Genomic DNA, 19,221 nt, shown 5'->3' with positions numbered 1-19,221 from the left:
GGCCGCTCAGCTCCGCCTCCTCGCCGGTGATTGGCCGCCTGTGTGCCTTTCCTGAGCTACAGTTCTGGCGGCCAATCACCGGTGAGAAGGCGGAGCCGAGCAGCCGCGCGAACACCCATTGGACGAACCGAATGAAGGAGCAGCCACGCTTCCTGGACCGGATCGTCGTGGGACCGGAGCCAGGTAAGAGACAGCAGCCCCCTGCCCACCCCTGTACTTAGTTTCCCTTCTGTTCTGTCCCCCTGCTAGACATCTGCAGACGTTGACTCGAGTATAAGCCGAGGGGGCCGTTTTTCAGCACAAAAAATGTGCTGAAAAACTCAGCTTATACTCGAGTATATACGGTACTTTATTTGTAGAAAACATCTTCTGAAGTGCACAACAGTTTCAAGCATCTGGACTCTTCTTCAGGTGCACTGCTAATTACACTGCACAGGCAGCCTTATTAAATACTACCTCCAATAAGAGGATCTACGGATCAGCAGCACATACACCACCCACCATCAGTATCCCATAGAAACCAAAATCGGTAACCACATATAGTAGTACAAAAAACACAGAAACAAACCCTGGCCTTAACAGTAAAAAAATACTTTATATCAAAATGTAATTGTAATCCCATCACACTGACTACTCCAAAACTATCCCATACATAGAGTTTCTCAGTCAGTTTTCTAAGGAACCCTAGGGTTCCATGAGAAGTCCCCAGGGGTTCCATCACAAATCAACCTTGTGCTGGATGTATATCCTCCCAGAGTTGTTTTCAACATTCACTGACAGTGAGTACTGCCAGTGCGCATTGATACCCGACGCCTCCCCTGTAGTGCCAGCTTCTCCTGTGATCTCACAGTTAAGGGCAGTGCTGGAAATAGAGGAGTGTGTGCAGAGAGTGGGAACAGTCATTTGTCATGAAAACAAGTTATTAGGTAAAGCCCATCTCGTTTTGTCTACGAGTGAGCGCAAAGCTTATACTCCCCCGATCCTTCAATCATCCAGAACACAATGCTCCCCCATGTCTATCGGTGGACTGCTCCTTGTCTATTCAGCCTACTCTGGGCATGATGGAGCCAGACCGGTTAGGAGGATCAGAGGACAAAAAACAACAACAAGCCATTAACGCATGTAGTTTTGGGCAGGTTGGCCTAAACAAACTATTTAATGACAGATGCCCCTGCTGTCAGTGTCATATAAATTGTATGTAGCATCAGCTACATACAGTATACAGCACCATATTCTAGCAGTGGTTTGGGGACTACAATAAACAAAAAAGCAGAAGGCACCACCATCTAATTCTTTCAGTTGATTAATAACAATTTTAAAAAATGGTTAAAATATTATATCCTGTTTGGTGCGAGAATTACAATAGCCAAACGTTGGAAAAAGTCAACAATTTTGCTGAAATTAGTAAAGAAGAAACTTAATTGGATTATGATTAATGATAAACTTACTAGTATACTTAACAACAATAAAAATTTGAGAGCACTTGGGATCCATGGATTCGGTATATTTCTGCTATTTAACGGATTCTTGGCTGTCCCTCTCTCTTATTTCTTTTCTGGGTTTTATTCTTTATTTTCTTCTTCAGTTCTTTCCTAATTTTTTGTTCTCTATATTTTTATCTATTATTTTAATGATACTATTCATACCGCCTTGTTTATGGAGCAATTTGCTTTTAATCGATCAAACTTTGTTTCTGCTACCAGTGTATTCCTCATTACACTTTATTGGTCGATTTTGTTGTTATGTTGCTACACATTGTACTTGAATTTACTGTTTTATTGCTTATGTTCTATTTTATTGCTTATGGAAAATTCATGTAGGCTCCACCTCCGCAACATCTCCAAAATATGTTCGTTCCTAACCCCAGCCACTACTAAACAACTCATTCACTCCCTTAATATCTCACGACTCGACTACTGCAACTCCCCCCTCACCGGCCTACCTCATCATAGACTCTCCCCACTTCAGTCTATCCTGAACTCAGCGGCCAGACTCATCCACCTCACCAACCGCTCCGTATCCGCCACCCCCCTCTGTCATTCCCTCTACTGGCTTCCGATTACTCAAATAAAATTCAAACGACTAACATTGACGTACCAAGCTGTTCATAATACTGCCCCAAACTACCTCACTTATCTGATATCCAAATACCACCCAACACGTACTCTTCGCTCCTCACAAGACCTCCTACTCTCCAGTTTCCTGGTCTCCTCCTCCCATGCCCGACTCCAGGACTTCTCCAGGTCTTCTCCCATCCTCTGGAACTCACTACCACAATCCATCAGACTGTCATCTACCCTCCTCACCTTTAGGCGCACCCTGAAAACCCATCTCTTCAGGGAAGCCTACCCTGCCCTCAACTAACAGCCGCTCTCCTCCACTCCTCCTACCACTCCATCCCCCACAGCCATTTCCTCCTGTACCACTATCCCCTCCCTCCTAGATTGTAAGCTCGAAAGAGCAGGGCCCTCGAACCCCTCATGTATTGTGTTACTGTATTGTCTCATGTACTGTCCCCCACTATAATGTACAGCGCTGAGCAAACTTTTTGGCGCTATATAAATACTGTATAATAATAATAATAATGTTCTGGAACTCGTCATGTTGGTGGGTTGCATCTCCTGTCTTTCTGTAAAATGTTTCTAAAAATCCTTAATAAATATATTGAAATATAAATAATGGTTAAAATACACTCATAAAACCAGAAGGAAGACAGGCTCATCATCAGTCTTTAGTAACTGGCAGGGTTCGATGGCGTGCGACCAAGATGCTGGCAAATGAGAAGCCAGAAGGTGGCTGTGTGGTGAAGATAACATCCAGCTGGAAAAGGATGCAAGATTCAAACTCTGTCCATGAGAGAGCCATAACCACGCTGGAATGCAAGCCAGCATTGGGACCGGAACCATAAGTGACGTTGGGCATAATGTCATCAATGGAATGTAGGCAGTAACATGTTTCGGAGCTTAGCCTTGCTCCTTTGTCAAACCACAACCTTTGTCATATATATAATAAGTAGTATGGGGACTTCCCTTCTGCTGCCTTAACACAATGTGCAATTGTATTTTTATTAATGAATACAAGGCTTCCTTTGATTGGCTGAGGCCGATGTCATGATGCCATCCACCCACCTCTCCACCTCAGCCAATCAGGGGAAGCCTTGTGTTCATTGAGAAAATATAGAGGTGTTTATATTAGTAAAGGTGCAGCGGGCTCATCTTTTAGTAAAGAAAATAGTTTGTATGGGTAAAATGAGCTTAGATTAATAACAAATAACACAATGCAACATATGTGCATATGCTCACACCATAAATTATTTTTGTATTTATTTTTATTGTATTTTTTTCTGCCTGGGATTACAGGTGTCGTAATGTCTATGGGTCCCTTATATATATACTGTATGTATAAATGGTGTTCTATATAAACCACTAATATTTTAGTGAGTAGTCAGTAATGAATGTTTTCAATGACCTGTCAGGTAACAAAATGATGAAGATAAAGTCTAGCTGCAAATGAAGAGCTCTTATGCTAACCTGTCAAAGGCTGTAAGACATTGACAGGAGTTTCAGCACTGGAACATGGTAGAGGTAGGACTCTGGGGCAGCTGGACAGGTTAGCATAAGAGCTCTTTGTTAAAAAATTAGTGGTTTATATATAACACCATTTATATATAGTATATGGATAAGGGACCCATAGACATTAAGACATCTGTCATCCCAGGCAGAAAGAAAAAGTATATATAAAATAAAAATAATAAAAATACAATAAAAATAAATAAAAAATAGTTTATGGTGTGTACATATGCACATATGTTGTGTTATTGGTTATTAGTCTAAGCTCATTTTACCCATATATTGGACAGCTGCTTGCAATATTGCTACTATGGGGATTGATGTTTATATTATGACTTTGTATTGCCAAAATGCCAGCTGTACTTTCAGGCAGAGCTGTGTAAGGCCTGGTTCAGACTGAATGCAACTTTGGAATCACTCTACTTCACTTGAAGTATCATGATTTCAAAGTTGCAGATCAGTGCGATTTGTACCTCCAATTTCACTTTGGCTTGCAACTTCATTTAACAGAAGTCAATGCAAGTCATAATAAAATCGGAAAAAAGTAGTGCAGTAACTACACTGCTCAAAAAAAAAATTAAAGGAACACTCTAAAAACACATCAGATCTCAATAGGGAAAAATATCATGCTGGATATCTATATTCATATGGATTGGGTAATGTGTTAGGAACATAAGGATACCCCATCGTTTGATGGAAATGAAAATTAACAACCTACAGAGGAATGAAAATAAAAGTGAAAAAATGATGCAACAGGCTAATCCATTTTGCTGAAATTTCATTGCAGCAACTCAAAATGGTACTCAGTAGTTTGTATGGCCCCCACGTACTTGTTGGCATGCCTGACAATGTCGGGGCATGCTCCTAATGAGATGATGGATGGAGTCCTGGGGTATTTCCTCCCAGATCTGAACCAGGACATCACTGAGCTCTTGGACTGTCTGAGGCGGCATCGGATGGACCGAAATAGGATCTCTCAAAGGTGTTCTATTGGATTTAGATCAGGCGAGCATAGGGACCATCTCCTCCATGCTCTTGAGACTGTTCTGAGAGACACAGCAAACTTTCTGGCAATGGCATGTATTTATGTGCACACCTGGAGGAGTTGGACTGCCTGTACAACCTCTGTAGGGTCCAGGTATTGCCTCACGCTATGAGTAGTGACACTGACCCCAGCCAAATGCAAAACTAGTAAAAAACAATCAGAAAAGATGAGTAGCAGGGGCGGACTGACCATTCGAGAACTTGGGCACTGCCCGAGGGCCCGGGGTCAGTAGGGGGCGCTATGAGATGCCCCTGGAACCTTTCATAGGATTTTTTAGGTGTGGTTTGAGTGTGGGCAAGGACACAGGGGCCCCATGATCCCCTATTGCTCGGGGGCCCATGAGTTGTCAGTCCGCCCCTGATGAGTAGAGAAAAAAATGTCAGAGGCCTCCACATGTAAAACTATTCCTGTTTTGGGGGTCATCTCATTGTTTCCCATCTAGTGCACCTGTTGTTAATTTCATTAACACCAAAGCAGCTGAATCTTATTACCTACCCCCTCTGCTACTTAACTGACCAGATCAATATCCCAGGAGTTTAATTGACTATACTCTGATTAAAAAGTGTTCCTTTAATTTTTTTGAGCAGTGTATTTTTTTAAATCGCTCCACTTCACATGACACTGATTAGGTCAGTGCCATAAAAGTACATTAGACATGGCTTCAGGTGCAATTTGTAGATTGCATGTTGCACCTGAAGTTGCATCAGTGTGAACCAGGGCTAAATCTCAAGACTGGACAGAAATGCTAAGCTTTCTTCTAGCAAAATATGCTCTGTGACTGCATTGATAGTTCTGTTATTTTAGCCTGTTTTTTCTCCAAAGTACTATTGCAGTCCTCAGCAGTTCCCATGAGCATGTATATTTATGCAAAGAGATCGGTGTTTCTCCCTCTGGTTAGAATTATGAGCGTGTACATTATCCCATACTGCTAATTAATGCTGAGACTGACTGTAAAATATTCCTATGGAAGATGGAGGTAGACCTAGGCTTCTTTAGGTAAAAACAACACATAGCTGAAAAAAAATTGCATAGCTGACTGATGTTTCATCAAAGATTGGTCAGCTATGAACATCTGCTGTGCTCAGGCATGGAGGTCTTTGCATATTCTCTGCAAAATCTGATAGACTGGAAAAGAGCAATCCCATGTCTATGGATACCTTGAAGTGGACCTTGTTAGGTCTACATTTTAAAGTGGTTGCAAAGCCTAAACATTTTTCCCCCTACATTAAGGTAAAAATGTTTCAGTGTATGTATCGCCTCTCTAACCCCCTATATATTTACCTGACCCTGATTGCGATCCAGCACTGTTCCTGTATGTAGTGGCTCTCTCCTCTCACAGGCTTTGCTGAGAGCAAGAGGAGCCATTGGTTCTCATAACTCTCAGTCAAATCCTGTGACGAGGGAGCAGGGACGAGCTGTCTGTGTTTATAGACACAGACAGTGGGGCTTGGGAGTGAGCCCACAGGTGTGCCACAATAGAAAGTGGCTTCCTATGGTGACACGTGGAGAATAGGAGCCAGGAGCTTCGGTGGGGGACTCGAAAAGAGATGGATCTGGGCCGCTCTGTGAAATTCCATTGAATACGTCCATATAACAATATGTTTATTATCTTAAAATTAAAAAAAAAATTGACTTTACAAATGCTTTAAGTGGCCTCCCCTTGCTAAAAATCATCATAAAAAAATAAAAAAACCTTTAAGGGGAAGAAAAGATACTTGCTTTTCCTCCAGCTTCCATAGTCAGGGGGTGATGTCATTATCCTGCCATCAAGATCCTGGTGCATGATGAGCACTCCAAATCTTGCGAAAAGATGCTGTAGTGCAGTGTGGGGAATTTCTTCTCAGCAAATTTGGGTTACTCTACATTCTCTAGATCGTGCGTCTGGTGAAAGCAAAGATAATGGTAAGTATGTTATCTAACTTTACCTCCATACAAATTTTGCTTTTGTTTTTTTTGTTTCTTTAAGCTGCACTTCATCAAGGGGGATGGGAGTCCAACTTAAAGCCTATCTCCAGGAAAAGGAAAAATCTTACTTTGCAGTGGGGCTGCCCCCGCACTTCACAGGTTAAATGCTTTTTTAGGTCTAGGAAACAAGAACAGCAGTTTTACTTACCCTATCCTTCTCTCCCTCAGTAGCTGACATTCTTCTCTATACACTAAACCCCCATTCACACCACTTGTGTTTTTTGTTTTTTACGTGTTAATGCACGTCTCGCTTAGGGCTGCCCTCTTACTTGAAGCCCTATGCATGACAAATGCCCCAAAATTTCTCCAGAACCTTTTCAGTCGTGGAAAGTTGGGCATTTCTTTCAGTGGACATCTTGGCACATTTGTAGCACGTTTTATCATGGAACAAACATGGCAAAACATGAGTCTGCTACCAGTACTCGGGGTGCCATTAACAGTTAATCTCATGGCAAGTGCGACCTGCAATTGCGGCGTGTTTCCGAAACATGTTCGTGAGTTTTGTTGGGTGTTTAGGAAACATGCAGGTGTGAATGCAGCCTAAGCTCTGGCAGTTGACTGCTTCTTGAAATGAAATAGAAATCTTGTGAGCCACCAATTAATTATAAGATAGGTTTGTCAGCACCAAACACATACTCATCCAATGTGCATAAAAATTCAACAAATATCACAATGGTGCCGCGCTCCTAATGTTATTAATTAAATATCATAAAAATTGTTTTAAATGAAATCCATATAATAGTGTAAACACAATATATATATAAAAAATGAAGGGCACCCATAAAGTGATAATACACTGAAAATAACAGTCAATATTCAATGTGCACAAAAAATATAAACATGATTGAAGATAAATGAGTGATAAATAAATCAGTCTCTGGTGATACTCGTGAAAAATCCCAGGTGATGTGAACTCCAATTCCCAGTGACTTGAATAATGATTTTATTATGCGCTCACCTCATATAAAGCCTATAAATAGGCTAAAAACGCTTGTGTTCCCCAAATTGGACTATATCCTTGAGTTGCACCGTAGCAGTAATGGTGGTTACTCCTTAACAACGTAGCAGTAATGGTGGTTACTCCTTAACAGCGTAGCAGTAATAGTGGTTACTTCTTAACAGCGTAGCAGTAATGGTGGTTACTCCTTCAATTGTGGCTCTCCTCTCCTGCCACTATCCCCACAAAGATCTCTCGCTCTCTTAATACACTGGAGCACTCCTCCTCATACAAAACCTATGAATAGGCTAAAAACGCTTGTGTTCCCCAAATGGGACTATATCCTTGAGTTGCACCGTAGCAGTAATAGTGATTACTCCTTAACAACGTAGCAGTAATGGTGATTACTCCTTAACAGCGTAGCAGTAATGGTGGTTACTCCTTAACAGCGTAGCAGTAATGGTGGTTACTCCTTCAATCGTGGCTGCCACTATCCCCACAAAGATCTCTCGTTCTCTTAATACACTGGAGCACTCCTCCTTGGTATATCCCTCAGTATGAGAATAAATAAAGACATAGTGTCTTATCCTTTTAAAAATAACTACCTTTAATATGTACACATTGCACTCACATGTAAAAACAATATTAAGCGCTTTGTTAAAAACAATTGCCAGCAGATGATACAAGTGCACCTCTCGCACTGTGTACTTGCTGTCCTTGATTGTCAGGTGACGTCACTGCCCCTCCCTACGCGTTACGCCGCAGGTCACGCGGCTTCATCGGGGGATTGCTTCCTGTCTTACTCATGTCCATTGCAAGACTATGGGGTCAGCCAGGGGCGGACTGACCATTTGGAAACTCGGGCACTGCCCCAGGGCCCGGGGTCAGTAGGGGGCCCCATGAGATGCCCCTGGTACCTTTTTCATAGGCTTTTTTGAGTTTGGGCAAGGACACAGGGGCCCCATGAGTTGTTAGTCCCTGGGATCAGCATTGGACTTGACATTAGAAGACCTGCAAGTGCTGGAGCATAGCGGAGAACTGGGACCAATGTTACAGTCTGGAGGAAGCCTGCTGGAGAGTAGGATCAGATGAAGTAAGACTGCTTTTTGCAGCCCCCTAGACCTAACCAAGCATTTAACACTTGCAGTGCTGGGACAGCCCCACTGGATTTTTACTTTCCATGGAGTTTAGAATTAAAAAGCATACCTCATCTTCTAGGTGCAAGGTCTGCTTTAAGACTGTGCAATAAAATAATTTCTCTTTTAAATATAAAGAATATTTTGCTGTGAGGTTTTATTATTTCTCTCCCAGAAGAGAAGGGACTTTAATATGGATTAGCTGATTATATTCTTTACTAATTTGAGAGGGCCTGTCATCGTACATCTTTCTTTTCCCAATTTAATATTGATAACCTCTGGATCAAAGGCAGAGTGCCAAGCCTGGTCTGCACTAAGGTTATGTATTATGCAGGCATATTTAGTTATTGACAGATGAATATTCATCTCCAAAGTATTTCTATGAACTGTAATACTGTAGGTGCAAATTGCACTCAATGCGAATGTTTGCTCTGGGGTGATCTGTAAAGTATGGGTGGGATGGAGACCTGATTGTGCCACATTATATCAAATCATATAGTGCATGAAGCTGGGTGAAAGGTGTTGTGTTTTCCATTTCATACCAGACATCCTGTTCTTAGCAGTTAGACATCTGTTCAAAGAGCATAACATATTTTACTGGCTTATTTCCACTGGAAACAAACAAATTAATTGTTAGAGGTTCAACAATGTACAAATTGTTTAATCCGTTTTGGGTCCAGGATATTTTTGGCAATGGTGTCAAAACTGGGGATCAGACTGTGGACGAGGACACTTCACCCTGCCCATGGGGGTACCTTTCACCATGCATGCACTCACCAATGCCTAGGACCAGACGGGGACTGCATTCGTGCGAAAAGTCAAATATTATGGCAGTACCCTGGCTTAGTGATAAGACATACACTGTGTGCAGCACTGTTACTGTAGATGTACAAAGTTCCTCTGTGAAGCGTACTGTCCCAAGTTACTACACACCATCATCTTTGGTGCTGCATTTAGGAGGGCTGTGCCCATGCCCTCTTCACCTGTCCAACGTACCTCTGCCACCTCACTCCAAGTGGCAGAATTGGTCAAGCCGAGCATCTCATGCATGCTTTCACTTAACTCCTTCACTCTCCCGTACCGTGCAGCTAGGTACATAAAGTCTCAATACCGCAGGTTCGGTCTTAGATGCCTCAGGGAACTGACCACTAGAGAGGGAACCAGAACACTGATCCCCTCGCTGTCACCTACTCTAGGTACCATGCTTTATGATCAGCTGCCTGTAATTTGCAGACTGGTTACTCAATGCAACTGCATTCCTTCTCCACTTGACTTACTGAGTTAACCCTTGAGTAGTGGTTTTGCGTCATACCCCACAAGTGCTTTACTGACCCTGTTCTTTTGATACGCCATGAACCATCATGCACCCCTTTGAATGACTTCAAACCAGGCTCAGAACAGTTTGACATTGTTTACTGTAACCCTTCTTTGCAGAACAAATAACAGATACAACATAGACCAGGCCCTAAACTAACTAACAGAGGTAACTGCATAGGCATACAGGTGTTAGACCAAAACTGGCGATCTCCAATAACTGATAGTGTTCACTGGAACACCGGCATTCAATAATAGGTAATTAGTGTTGTGCTACTCTGTGACAAAACAAAATTCAATCACAATATAAGATACATAAACACAAATTATTCATACAATAAGTCCCATGTATATCTATAAATTAATAAATTGAATGATATCTATAATTCAAACTTCCATCTTGATTGTGTCAGTGCTCCACACATAATCACATGCCCCACCAAACTTTGAAAAGTGCACCACCACCACCCGAAGAAGCTGGTCCCCTGAACAACTGGACCAATATAAATAAATATACAGGTCTCAAAAGCATGTGTTTCCCAAACTGGACTCCAGGTGGCAGTAGGTCCCCTTTTGGATATCCTTAGACACTGGTAGCTAGTTCACTTAAATTCACGGCACCCAACTCTCCATCACCACATATCAGCATCACCATATGAAAAGAAAAAGGAAGCATTCAATCATGCAATAATCATCATTAGCGTTGTATAAAACATAGACTTCCGTTTTTCGGCTCAGTACTGGAAGTGACGTCACTGGGCTCAACATGTTATGCCAACAACCCACGTGGCTTTATCACTACACTACATAGATTGTATAGTGTATGGTGCGCTTTACAGACTTCCGGGGACACACTTCATCTACTTTCAGTACTATAGTTCTGCTCCACGTAGGCTGTTATGTGATCGTTCAGCTCCTGCACACTCTGCCAAATGAATGATCTATGCAAGATGAAGGTAAGGTAAGACACAAAACTATCCATCAGCAGTGGCTATATATTCAGGAAGAATGGTGCTCACTCACAATGATTGCGTTAGAGATGCATGTAACTACAGAGGTACAGTAGGTGGGAGCAATCTATTGGAGGGGGAGGGCAGATGCAGGGCATGTTTTAATGGGGTCAGCTGCTAAATAACTTCCTTCTAATGGTTTTCATGTCTCAAAGGGCTTATACCAGGAAGTAATAGAGGAGTTTTCTATAGAAGAAAGCAGAGGCCTGCCCTAGAATATAGGGACAGCCTTTTTTTTTCTGCAACAGAGGTACATTAACTGTATATTGGTGCATTGGGAAGCTGGAATTTAGGGGAAAAATGCTGAACTTCGCCTTTAAAATCAAAGACACCAAATTTACTTGCTTATTCATCAGGAGATCAACAGTGGCAGTCTCCAATTTTGAATAAATGAATGCCCCACCCCTAATTAACATACTACTCCACCTACAATAGCTTTCTGGAGATAGAGAAAAAAGTGTCCGTAACATTTTTTTTGAAATGTTGGCAACTGTGTCTCAGGCTTCTCTGCCCAGGGGAACAGCCTCCAGCACAGGGGTCTCCTCCAGAAGGCTGGACCCTGGAACTCTGCACCTTGGCTGCCAGGCCGCAGAATATTTATGGGTTTTCCCTCCCACCTGCTTGACACTCCTCCCCAGGGATTGTCTGAAGATTCATAAATATTCAGGCTGCTTGTCCTGCTTTCCCTCCACGGACATGGAAGAGTAGCAGAACAGGAGCCTGTGAGATACTGAACAACCCAAAGCAATCAAGCCCTGCTCCTCTGCAATGTGATCTGCATTGCAATATCTTGAGTGGATCCCAGAGGAGACATGCAGAGTCTTTTAGACCCTGCATGTATCATTAAAGAGAACCTGTCACCAAAAAATCATCACATAGGGGACTTTTTGTCTCCTATGTGATGAAAAAAAAAGTTAAGCAAAAAAATAAAGTTACACCATAGCACATAAAATCTCTCCCACAAAAAATTTTGAGGCCCTTCCCCACGCCCACATATATGCATGTATGAATGTAAATGCGTGCATCGGGCGGCATCTAGGCATGGAAACGTCATTTGCAATACATATGTTACATATCGCTGTCCACACCGAAGTGAGAGCAATAATTCTAGCATAAGACCTCCTCTGTAACACTAAACTGATGACCTATAGGGGGCTTTTAAAACATTGCCTATAGAAAATATAGGGTACTGAAGTTTGTTGCCATTTCACAAGCGCACACAAATTTTAAGGTTTGACATGTTGTATATCTATTTACTTGGTGCAACCTCATCTTTTATATTTAACCAGGAATTTGTGTAATTTATTACAGTTGTTTGCCGTAAAATTCACTTTAGTGTGTGTTTTATACTGTTTTATAGTGTGTTTTATAGTGTGTATACTGTGTTTTATAGTCTGTTTTATACTGACATTTTACATTACCTAGCCCATTTGTGATGTGGCATAAAAAAATGGAACTACCACTATTTTATTCTCTAGGATGTCTGCTTTCACAAAATATATAATGTTTGGGGGTTTTGTGTAATCTTAAGGCCTAAAATAATGTTGTTTAATGTGTGCAAAAAATGCAAAAACGGCCCTGACAACAAAAGGGTGACTTTTATTTTTCTTTTATGCCTGTAGATCCTTGTCTTTATGTGCCAAAGAACTGATTACCACCATTCCCTGAAAAATAGAACACGTTTGTTTTCTTATTTTCCATTTACCGGATAGCCTGCAACACTGTGGACCCTGTCCAAATTCTGGAAATGAGAACCTGAATACATTTGCCAACACCTTTAACTTGCCAGATGTCATCTGCAAATGCTCATGCAGATCTGTACATCAGACGTTACACTTGGTTGTAACTTTTTTAAAAAATTTTTTTCAAACTAGTGATTAATACAATATGCCCATTAAACTGTGTACTGGGGGGGGAGGGTATGCCTATTAAAATTTTAATTGAGTAATATGACTTGAAATAAAGGCTGTTGGCTGCTACAATGCTGGCAGAGTGATAAGTACAACTTCTGTGGGCTTAGTGTGGCAGTAGCAGCGACAGCTCTGCACTGGAATCAATATAGAGTGTCACTTCATTCAGGTTGCATGACACAATAGGTCCCTGCATTACACTGAGCGCACACGTTGTAGAAGAAGCTGTGTGTTATTGGTTAGCTAGGATGCTTAGCATAATCACTTTGCTAGATTGTGGTTGAGGGGAGGTGATTATCACTGAGAACAGATGGGCAGGACCAAAGCGTTGCCAGATTCTGTGCAAGCTTCATGTACTGTAGGGCTCTTCTTTTTCTCCATCTGATTCCCTATGTGTTTTTATGTAACTGCTTTTACATGCCCTGTGAGGTTCAAATGAGAGTGGGGGCTGAGAGAAGACCTTGCGTGTCAGCTCAGAAATGCTGAGAATGGAACCTTATAAATACTTCTGCATGGAAGGGATGGGGCAGATTTTATATTGTACAGTAGCCTCCCATAATGCATGAAAGGATTTATAAAGAACCTTAAATCCCTCGCTTGCATCTGTATCATTTTGTGGATTGTATTGCGTGTGACATCAGAAATGATTTTCTCGGATATGAGCACAGTTTCTGGATCTCCTAAAGTACATCCTCCAAATGGGACCAGGTATTACACTTTTCAGGTAGGTATGTTTGATGTTGCAGGCTTTGGAAATGTTGCTGTTCTTCTGTTTTTTATTCCTATTTGTAATTCCAATGTGTTTCTAATTATATTGTTTGTGTATTGCCTATGTGTAAATACCATGTAGATGACGGATCATCAGACTATTTTAGGTGTCATTTATATGTTGTACAGGATTATCATTAAAGATCAAAAAGTGGTCTTAAAGTGAAAGCATTTGTATAAATCATAATTAATAGCGTTAAAAGGTGTCTTTATCAGACATGATAACATGACTCTTAGTTTACATTATCATTATTTAAATGAAGCATGTGGGGTTTGTTATATTGAGAGAAAAAAAAATCAATGCTAAAGAAAAAATAAATCTGTGCTGTGTTTATGATCAATGTTAACGCATTCATGAAGCTCTGATTTGTTGTTCTTGCACAGCAGGGGGCAGTACCACCCTTGTAAGCTATCTATGGCTTCAACAGGTTTAACAGGAGACCCCTAACAGTGGGATTAGTGCAACCTGCATTGTCACTACATCTACATACTGAGCGGCAAAAATCCCATAATGGCTCTCGTTTTAAATACACAATCCTACTCAGACCTTGGCAGTACTTGGGTTCTGAATAAGCAGTTCTAAAATTGTAACAGAAAAAAAAACTATTTTTACTCAGCTGCAGAATTATTCACTGGTAGAAATCCTTTATGACCGAGGATAAGCAAAATAGACTATAAATACTGTTCTTGTAGGATATGACGTGGCGGCGTCTGCTTTCTTATTGTATTGCTTATAAAGTGGTGTCGTATTTATGTACAGCATGGTAACAACTTACTATAACCATACAATTTACATGCCTAACTATAGGATGTTTGTTTTAAGCAGTTTAGCTATTCAGAAGCTTAGAAAATACTTTAACTAAAATGCAGAACAGTGACCGGTTGTAACCCTGAAGAAATGAGTTTACAGTGTTGGAGAGTACCGTGAATGAAAGATGTTATTACATAATATGAGCAGGGACAGGGATGGATTAAAGCAGAATGGAGTCCTAGTGTGCAGATTGTCCTCCCCTTTTCCTTCAATTGACATAAATAATGTACACAGGCACAGAGAAGCCATACCATTTACAATGCCTGTACTGGCTTGGCCATACCCAATGGCAACGGACCACAAGTGCATCTTAATCTGCGATGTGACAGGCAGGTGCACAGCTTTGACCAAACTCTTGGTTTGATGAAGGAGCATGAACATTCACATGAATGTTCACATGCCACGGCCCAAGCATTTTTAACTTGGGTTGCAGATTTTGAAAATTCACCCATTGAGTTCAGGGGGGCGGCGCCACAACTACATGCAATGCACGTGACCGCAGCAAGGTAGTGCGACATTTTAAGGTTAAATCAGGTGGTGAGGAGGCAATATAACACAGCCCCACTGGATGTGAAATGCCCTCTGAAAAACACTGTGACTGGATGGAGAGAGCCTGAGATTGGTAGAGAAGGGATTTCTGCAGATACTGACCTGGAGTGAAGAACAGGTGCACGGTTTCTAGGGTTTGCAATGTATGGGCGCTGACGTAGGAAGAACTTGGAAAGATAGCAGAGTTGCGGGAGAGCATGAGGACATCTCCAAGGAGACATTCTCCCACCATAACCAAGGCTCCCCGCTGTACCAATCAACTCCTCAGGTTCTCTCCTTCCAGTTCCAGTTCTCCACATGGACACCTGTCAGCATGCGTCTTTGAGCCTCTCAGCTTCCTCACTGAGGAAGTAAAGGCATCGAGGGCCGAATGTGTCCTTGGGGCCACAATTTACCCAGGTCTGCTTTAGATGCTCTGTCTGCTACCTGATCTTACTTTCAGTTTATATATGCATTATAGTATTTCAGATCATTTCAGTTGTTGACATTCCTCTTAACTACGGGCTCCTATTTGACACAGTTCTCCACTGTTCAGAAGTGGTTGACAGTGTGTGATTATGTAGCAACTGTTAAGCCTCAGGTCATTCTGTTTGCCTATTGTTAAGCTTAAGAGTCACGCTTTGATAAGCCAAAGCTAAATAATAGGGCAGGTTATGAACCTTATGTAGGCAACCATGTGTGTAAGTGTGAAATTATTTGTGGGCTTGAAAAATTACAAGAAATTATACTTGTGTCTGACTGACAACAGGGCCATCTCTAATGCTGTGTTCAAGGTTCTCCGCAGGCCTGCACACTATGATGAGGTGGGTCACGAGTGATTTATGAGCGATGAAAAATAAATAAATAGATATATGGTGCCGCGCCCTCTGTAGGAACAAGTGTCTAAATTATAATAGCAGTATAAATCAGACAATTAGGAACATATGTTAAATTGCAATAAATATAAAATACACGGATGAAACAACAATTATTCAGCTATTAGAGATAAGTCCAACCAAGTTTTAATGTCTTTTCACAAAATTGCCATACTTGAAATAAAAGTACTCACACTTTTGGAATTAACCTGTGAATGCCAATGTTAATTGCAAGAGTAAAGGGATATCCTGATGTACCGCTTTGTGAGGAACTGAGTGGGTTAATTGCCTCTTCACTCTGAGATGTATCACTTATGAGTGAATCTGAAGTGTGGATTCTTCCTTCTTTTGGGCTTTCCTTTCCTGGATGTATTGCTGTGAATGAGCTTGGGGCATGGATCCACACCTCCCTATGCCTTACACTTCATCTCCACACACATGCCAAAGATAAAAGAAAAGGAGATAGTGCCTTATCCTCAATAAAATATATAAAGCTTTATTTGTGCCTGTATGCACTCACATTGTATAAAATATAATTGTACTTGTATAAATGCCTAGTAAAGTGTTGGTGTGACCAGCCTTCAGATTCACTCATAAGTGATACATCTCAGAGTGAAGAGGCAATTAACCCACTCAGTTCCTCACAGAGCGGTACATCAGGATATCCCTTTACTCTTGCAATTAACATTGGCATTCACAGGTTAATTCCAAAAGTGTGAGTACTTTTATTTCAAGTATGGCAATTTTGTGAAAAGACATTCAAACCTGGTTGGACTTATCTCTAATAGCTGAATAATTGTTGTTTCATCCGTGTAATTTATATTTATTGCAATTTAACATATGTTCCTAATTGTCTGATTTATACTGCTATTATAATTTAGACACTTGTTCCTACAGAGGGTGCGGCACCATATATCTATTTATTTATTTTTCAATACACATATATGAGTATGTAATGAGGAGCCAACGAACTCACTTTTTAGTAATTACACTATATACATATCACATTCCTAGTGGCTCACAGGCACTTTCACTTTTTCTTTATATTGATTTATGCGTGAGTCCTCAGTTCCTTGACTGCTGTACATCATATGTGAGAAATACCAGCCCAGGAGAAGAAAGCGGAGTCTAGGAGAAAATGTTATCCTTCAGGGTGTCAGATTAGCTTTTGATAGCCAACATACCCAAAGGCTGAGAAGCAGAGAATAGTTCAACTTTAAAGTGACTATACCAGGGGCAGACTGACAACTCATGGGGCCCCTGGGCAATAGGGTATCATGGGGCCCCTGTGTCCTTGCCCACACCCAAAAAAGCCTATAAAAAAGGTACCAGGGGCATTTCATGGGGCCCCCTACTGACCCCGGGTCCTCGGGCAGTACCCGAGTGCTCAAATGGTCAGTCCGCCCCTGGACTATACAAAAAATTGGCATCTGGTTTCATTTGTGAATTTTATCCTGAAAAACAAGTATAATGGAAGTCAGTGGTAAACTAGTTTTGGAGTTTCTTATTCTCATGCTTACATCGGCCTTCAGCTGTCCTGTTCATGCAGTAATGTATCAGGGAACAGTTGTATATAAAGTACATAGCTGGTGTCCACAAAAACCTATGCTGAGAGAAATGCAGGCAGCCTTTGGAAACTATTAAACATGTTGTTTGTCTGACTTTCGATTTGCAAGTGGAACTAAGGGCTAAAATTATATCTATTGCAGCAAAAAATATTAGCGCAGAACCCGAAGCACAGGATTTTTTAAATTGTGAATTTGTATACAATAGTGACCTTTCATGAGGTGTATTCCATGGTCTTGTCACTGCTCTGGCCTTCTATATCACTATTTTATTTATGCTGGATAGTTCAGCATTTGCTTTACTATCGGCAGCTGTGGCTCTAATACACAGAAGATACACAGAAGTTGTGCTCTCCCCCATCTCTTTGGCCTTTGACAGAATGCAGTGTAATATACAACCTTCTGTGAATGGCCAAAGGAAGATACAGTGTACAAACAACACTATCCCTTCTGTGTATCAGAGCCCCAGATCTCACATCCCAGTTGTCAAAAGTACAGTGAGAGTTCTACTATCCGGCTTATATACAAAGAGTAGTACTGAAGGGATCAGTGATGGCTGAACCATGGATTACACCTCAGAAAAGGTAACTATTGTTTACATACCGGAATCTAAAAAAAGCCTATGCCTGGAGTTCTGCTTTAAAACTACTTGACCAGGGTAGATCATAGGTCACCAAGTACCCTAAAACCTCTGGCTTGCCTTCCCCAATTTCACCACCCCCTCATTCTGTCAAAACGCTTTTCAGACAGAATGAGGTTGCCTTGAAGGTACCATGTAACTAAACCTTTGTGTCCGTCTCACTAGTTATGCCTTCAGTCGCAAAACACCAACTTGGGGGCTATCCCAGCTGAGCTCAGACACCTAGTCTACAACTACCTGGTCACTGTTAGTTGACTGGACCAACTAGAGGACACCATGCTGAAAATGAGTCCCCACCATTTCCCACAACACCAGATTTAAACCACCTTAAAGGACCCCAAACCACCAAAATGTTCGCTGCTGCCTTAATCCAACCAGCACAAACCAAAACAATTAGGGTGGGAGAGAGAGACGTTCAACCAATGATTTATTATTTCCTGCTGGTTCTTTCACACTCCTCCATCCTTTTATACTCCTCCCCATCTCCCCAATTCAGCAAATCTGGCAAGTACTATTACTTTCCTCACTATTTTAAATGAGTTAACCCCACGCTGTCTGGTTCTCCTTCCACCCTGTCATGTATGCCCTGCATTTTATTCACTTCTTTCATAGCTCTGGACCTGCCCTATTAATGCCTTATTAATGTTTCAGTTAAATAATCTACCTTTAACCACGTGCCCTCCAGAAGATTTTCCCCCCTTCCTGACCAGGTCATTTTTTGCGTTATAGCGCTACAATACTTTAACTGAGAATTGCGCAGTTATGCAACACTGCACCCAAATTAAATTGACAACCTTTTTTTTTTTTTTTTTTTTTATATTTTAACCACTTGCCCTCCAGAGGATTTACCTCCCTTTCTGACCAGGCCATTTCTTGCATTACTGTAACTGACAATTGTGCGGTCATGCAACGCTGCACCCAAATGAAGTTTCCATCCTTTTTGTCTCACAAATAAATTTCTTTCAGTGGTATTTGATCACCTCTGTATTTTTTATTTTTTGCGCTATAAAAAAAAAGACCGACAATTTTGAGAAAAAAAACAATATTTTTGACTTTTTGTTATTAAACATGCCCAGTAAAAAATGTTAAAAATCAAATTTCATCATAAATTTAGGCCAAAATGCATTGTGTTACATGTCTTTGCTAAA

The 19,221-nt window shown here is 41.2% G+C and overlaps 1 protein-coding gene across 11 annotated transcripts in view; it reads left to right on the top strand.

The window, feature by feature from the left end:
• PPFIA2 (PPFI scaffold protein A2) overlaps positions 1-19,221 on the top strand; it is a 455,338-nt gene that overhangs the window by 116,208 nt on the left and 319,909 nt on the right. For 2 of the 11 annotated variants that reach the window (XM_089652294.1, XM_089652285.1), the window contains exon 1: positions 13,208-13,610. The exons of 8 other annotated variants lie outside the window; for them this stretch is intronic. In XM_089652294.1, the coding sequence (XP_089508420.1) occupies positions 13,449-13,610 (162 nt within the window). In that variant the 5' untranslated portion in view covers positions 13,208-13,448. Of the gene's footprint in view, positions 1-13,205; positions 13,611-19,221 lie in introns of those variants that run through there. One more of the 11 variants, XM_089652263.1, reaches the window with a different exon arrangement.

The sequence above is a fragment of the Staurois parvus genome, unplaced genomic scaffold (genome assembly GCF_062004578.1).
Source record: "Staurois parvus isolate SC_StPar_1 unplaced genomic scaffold, SC_StPar_1.0 ptg000025l, whole genome shotgun sequence".
Taxonomy (NCBI): Eukaryota; Metazoa; Chordata; class Amphibia; order Anura; family Ranidae; genus Staurois; species Staurois parvus.
Note: the sequence above shows the minus strand (reverse complement) of the source record. Positions and strands in the feature narration are given on the sequence as shown.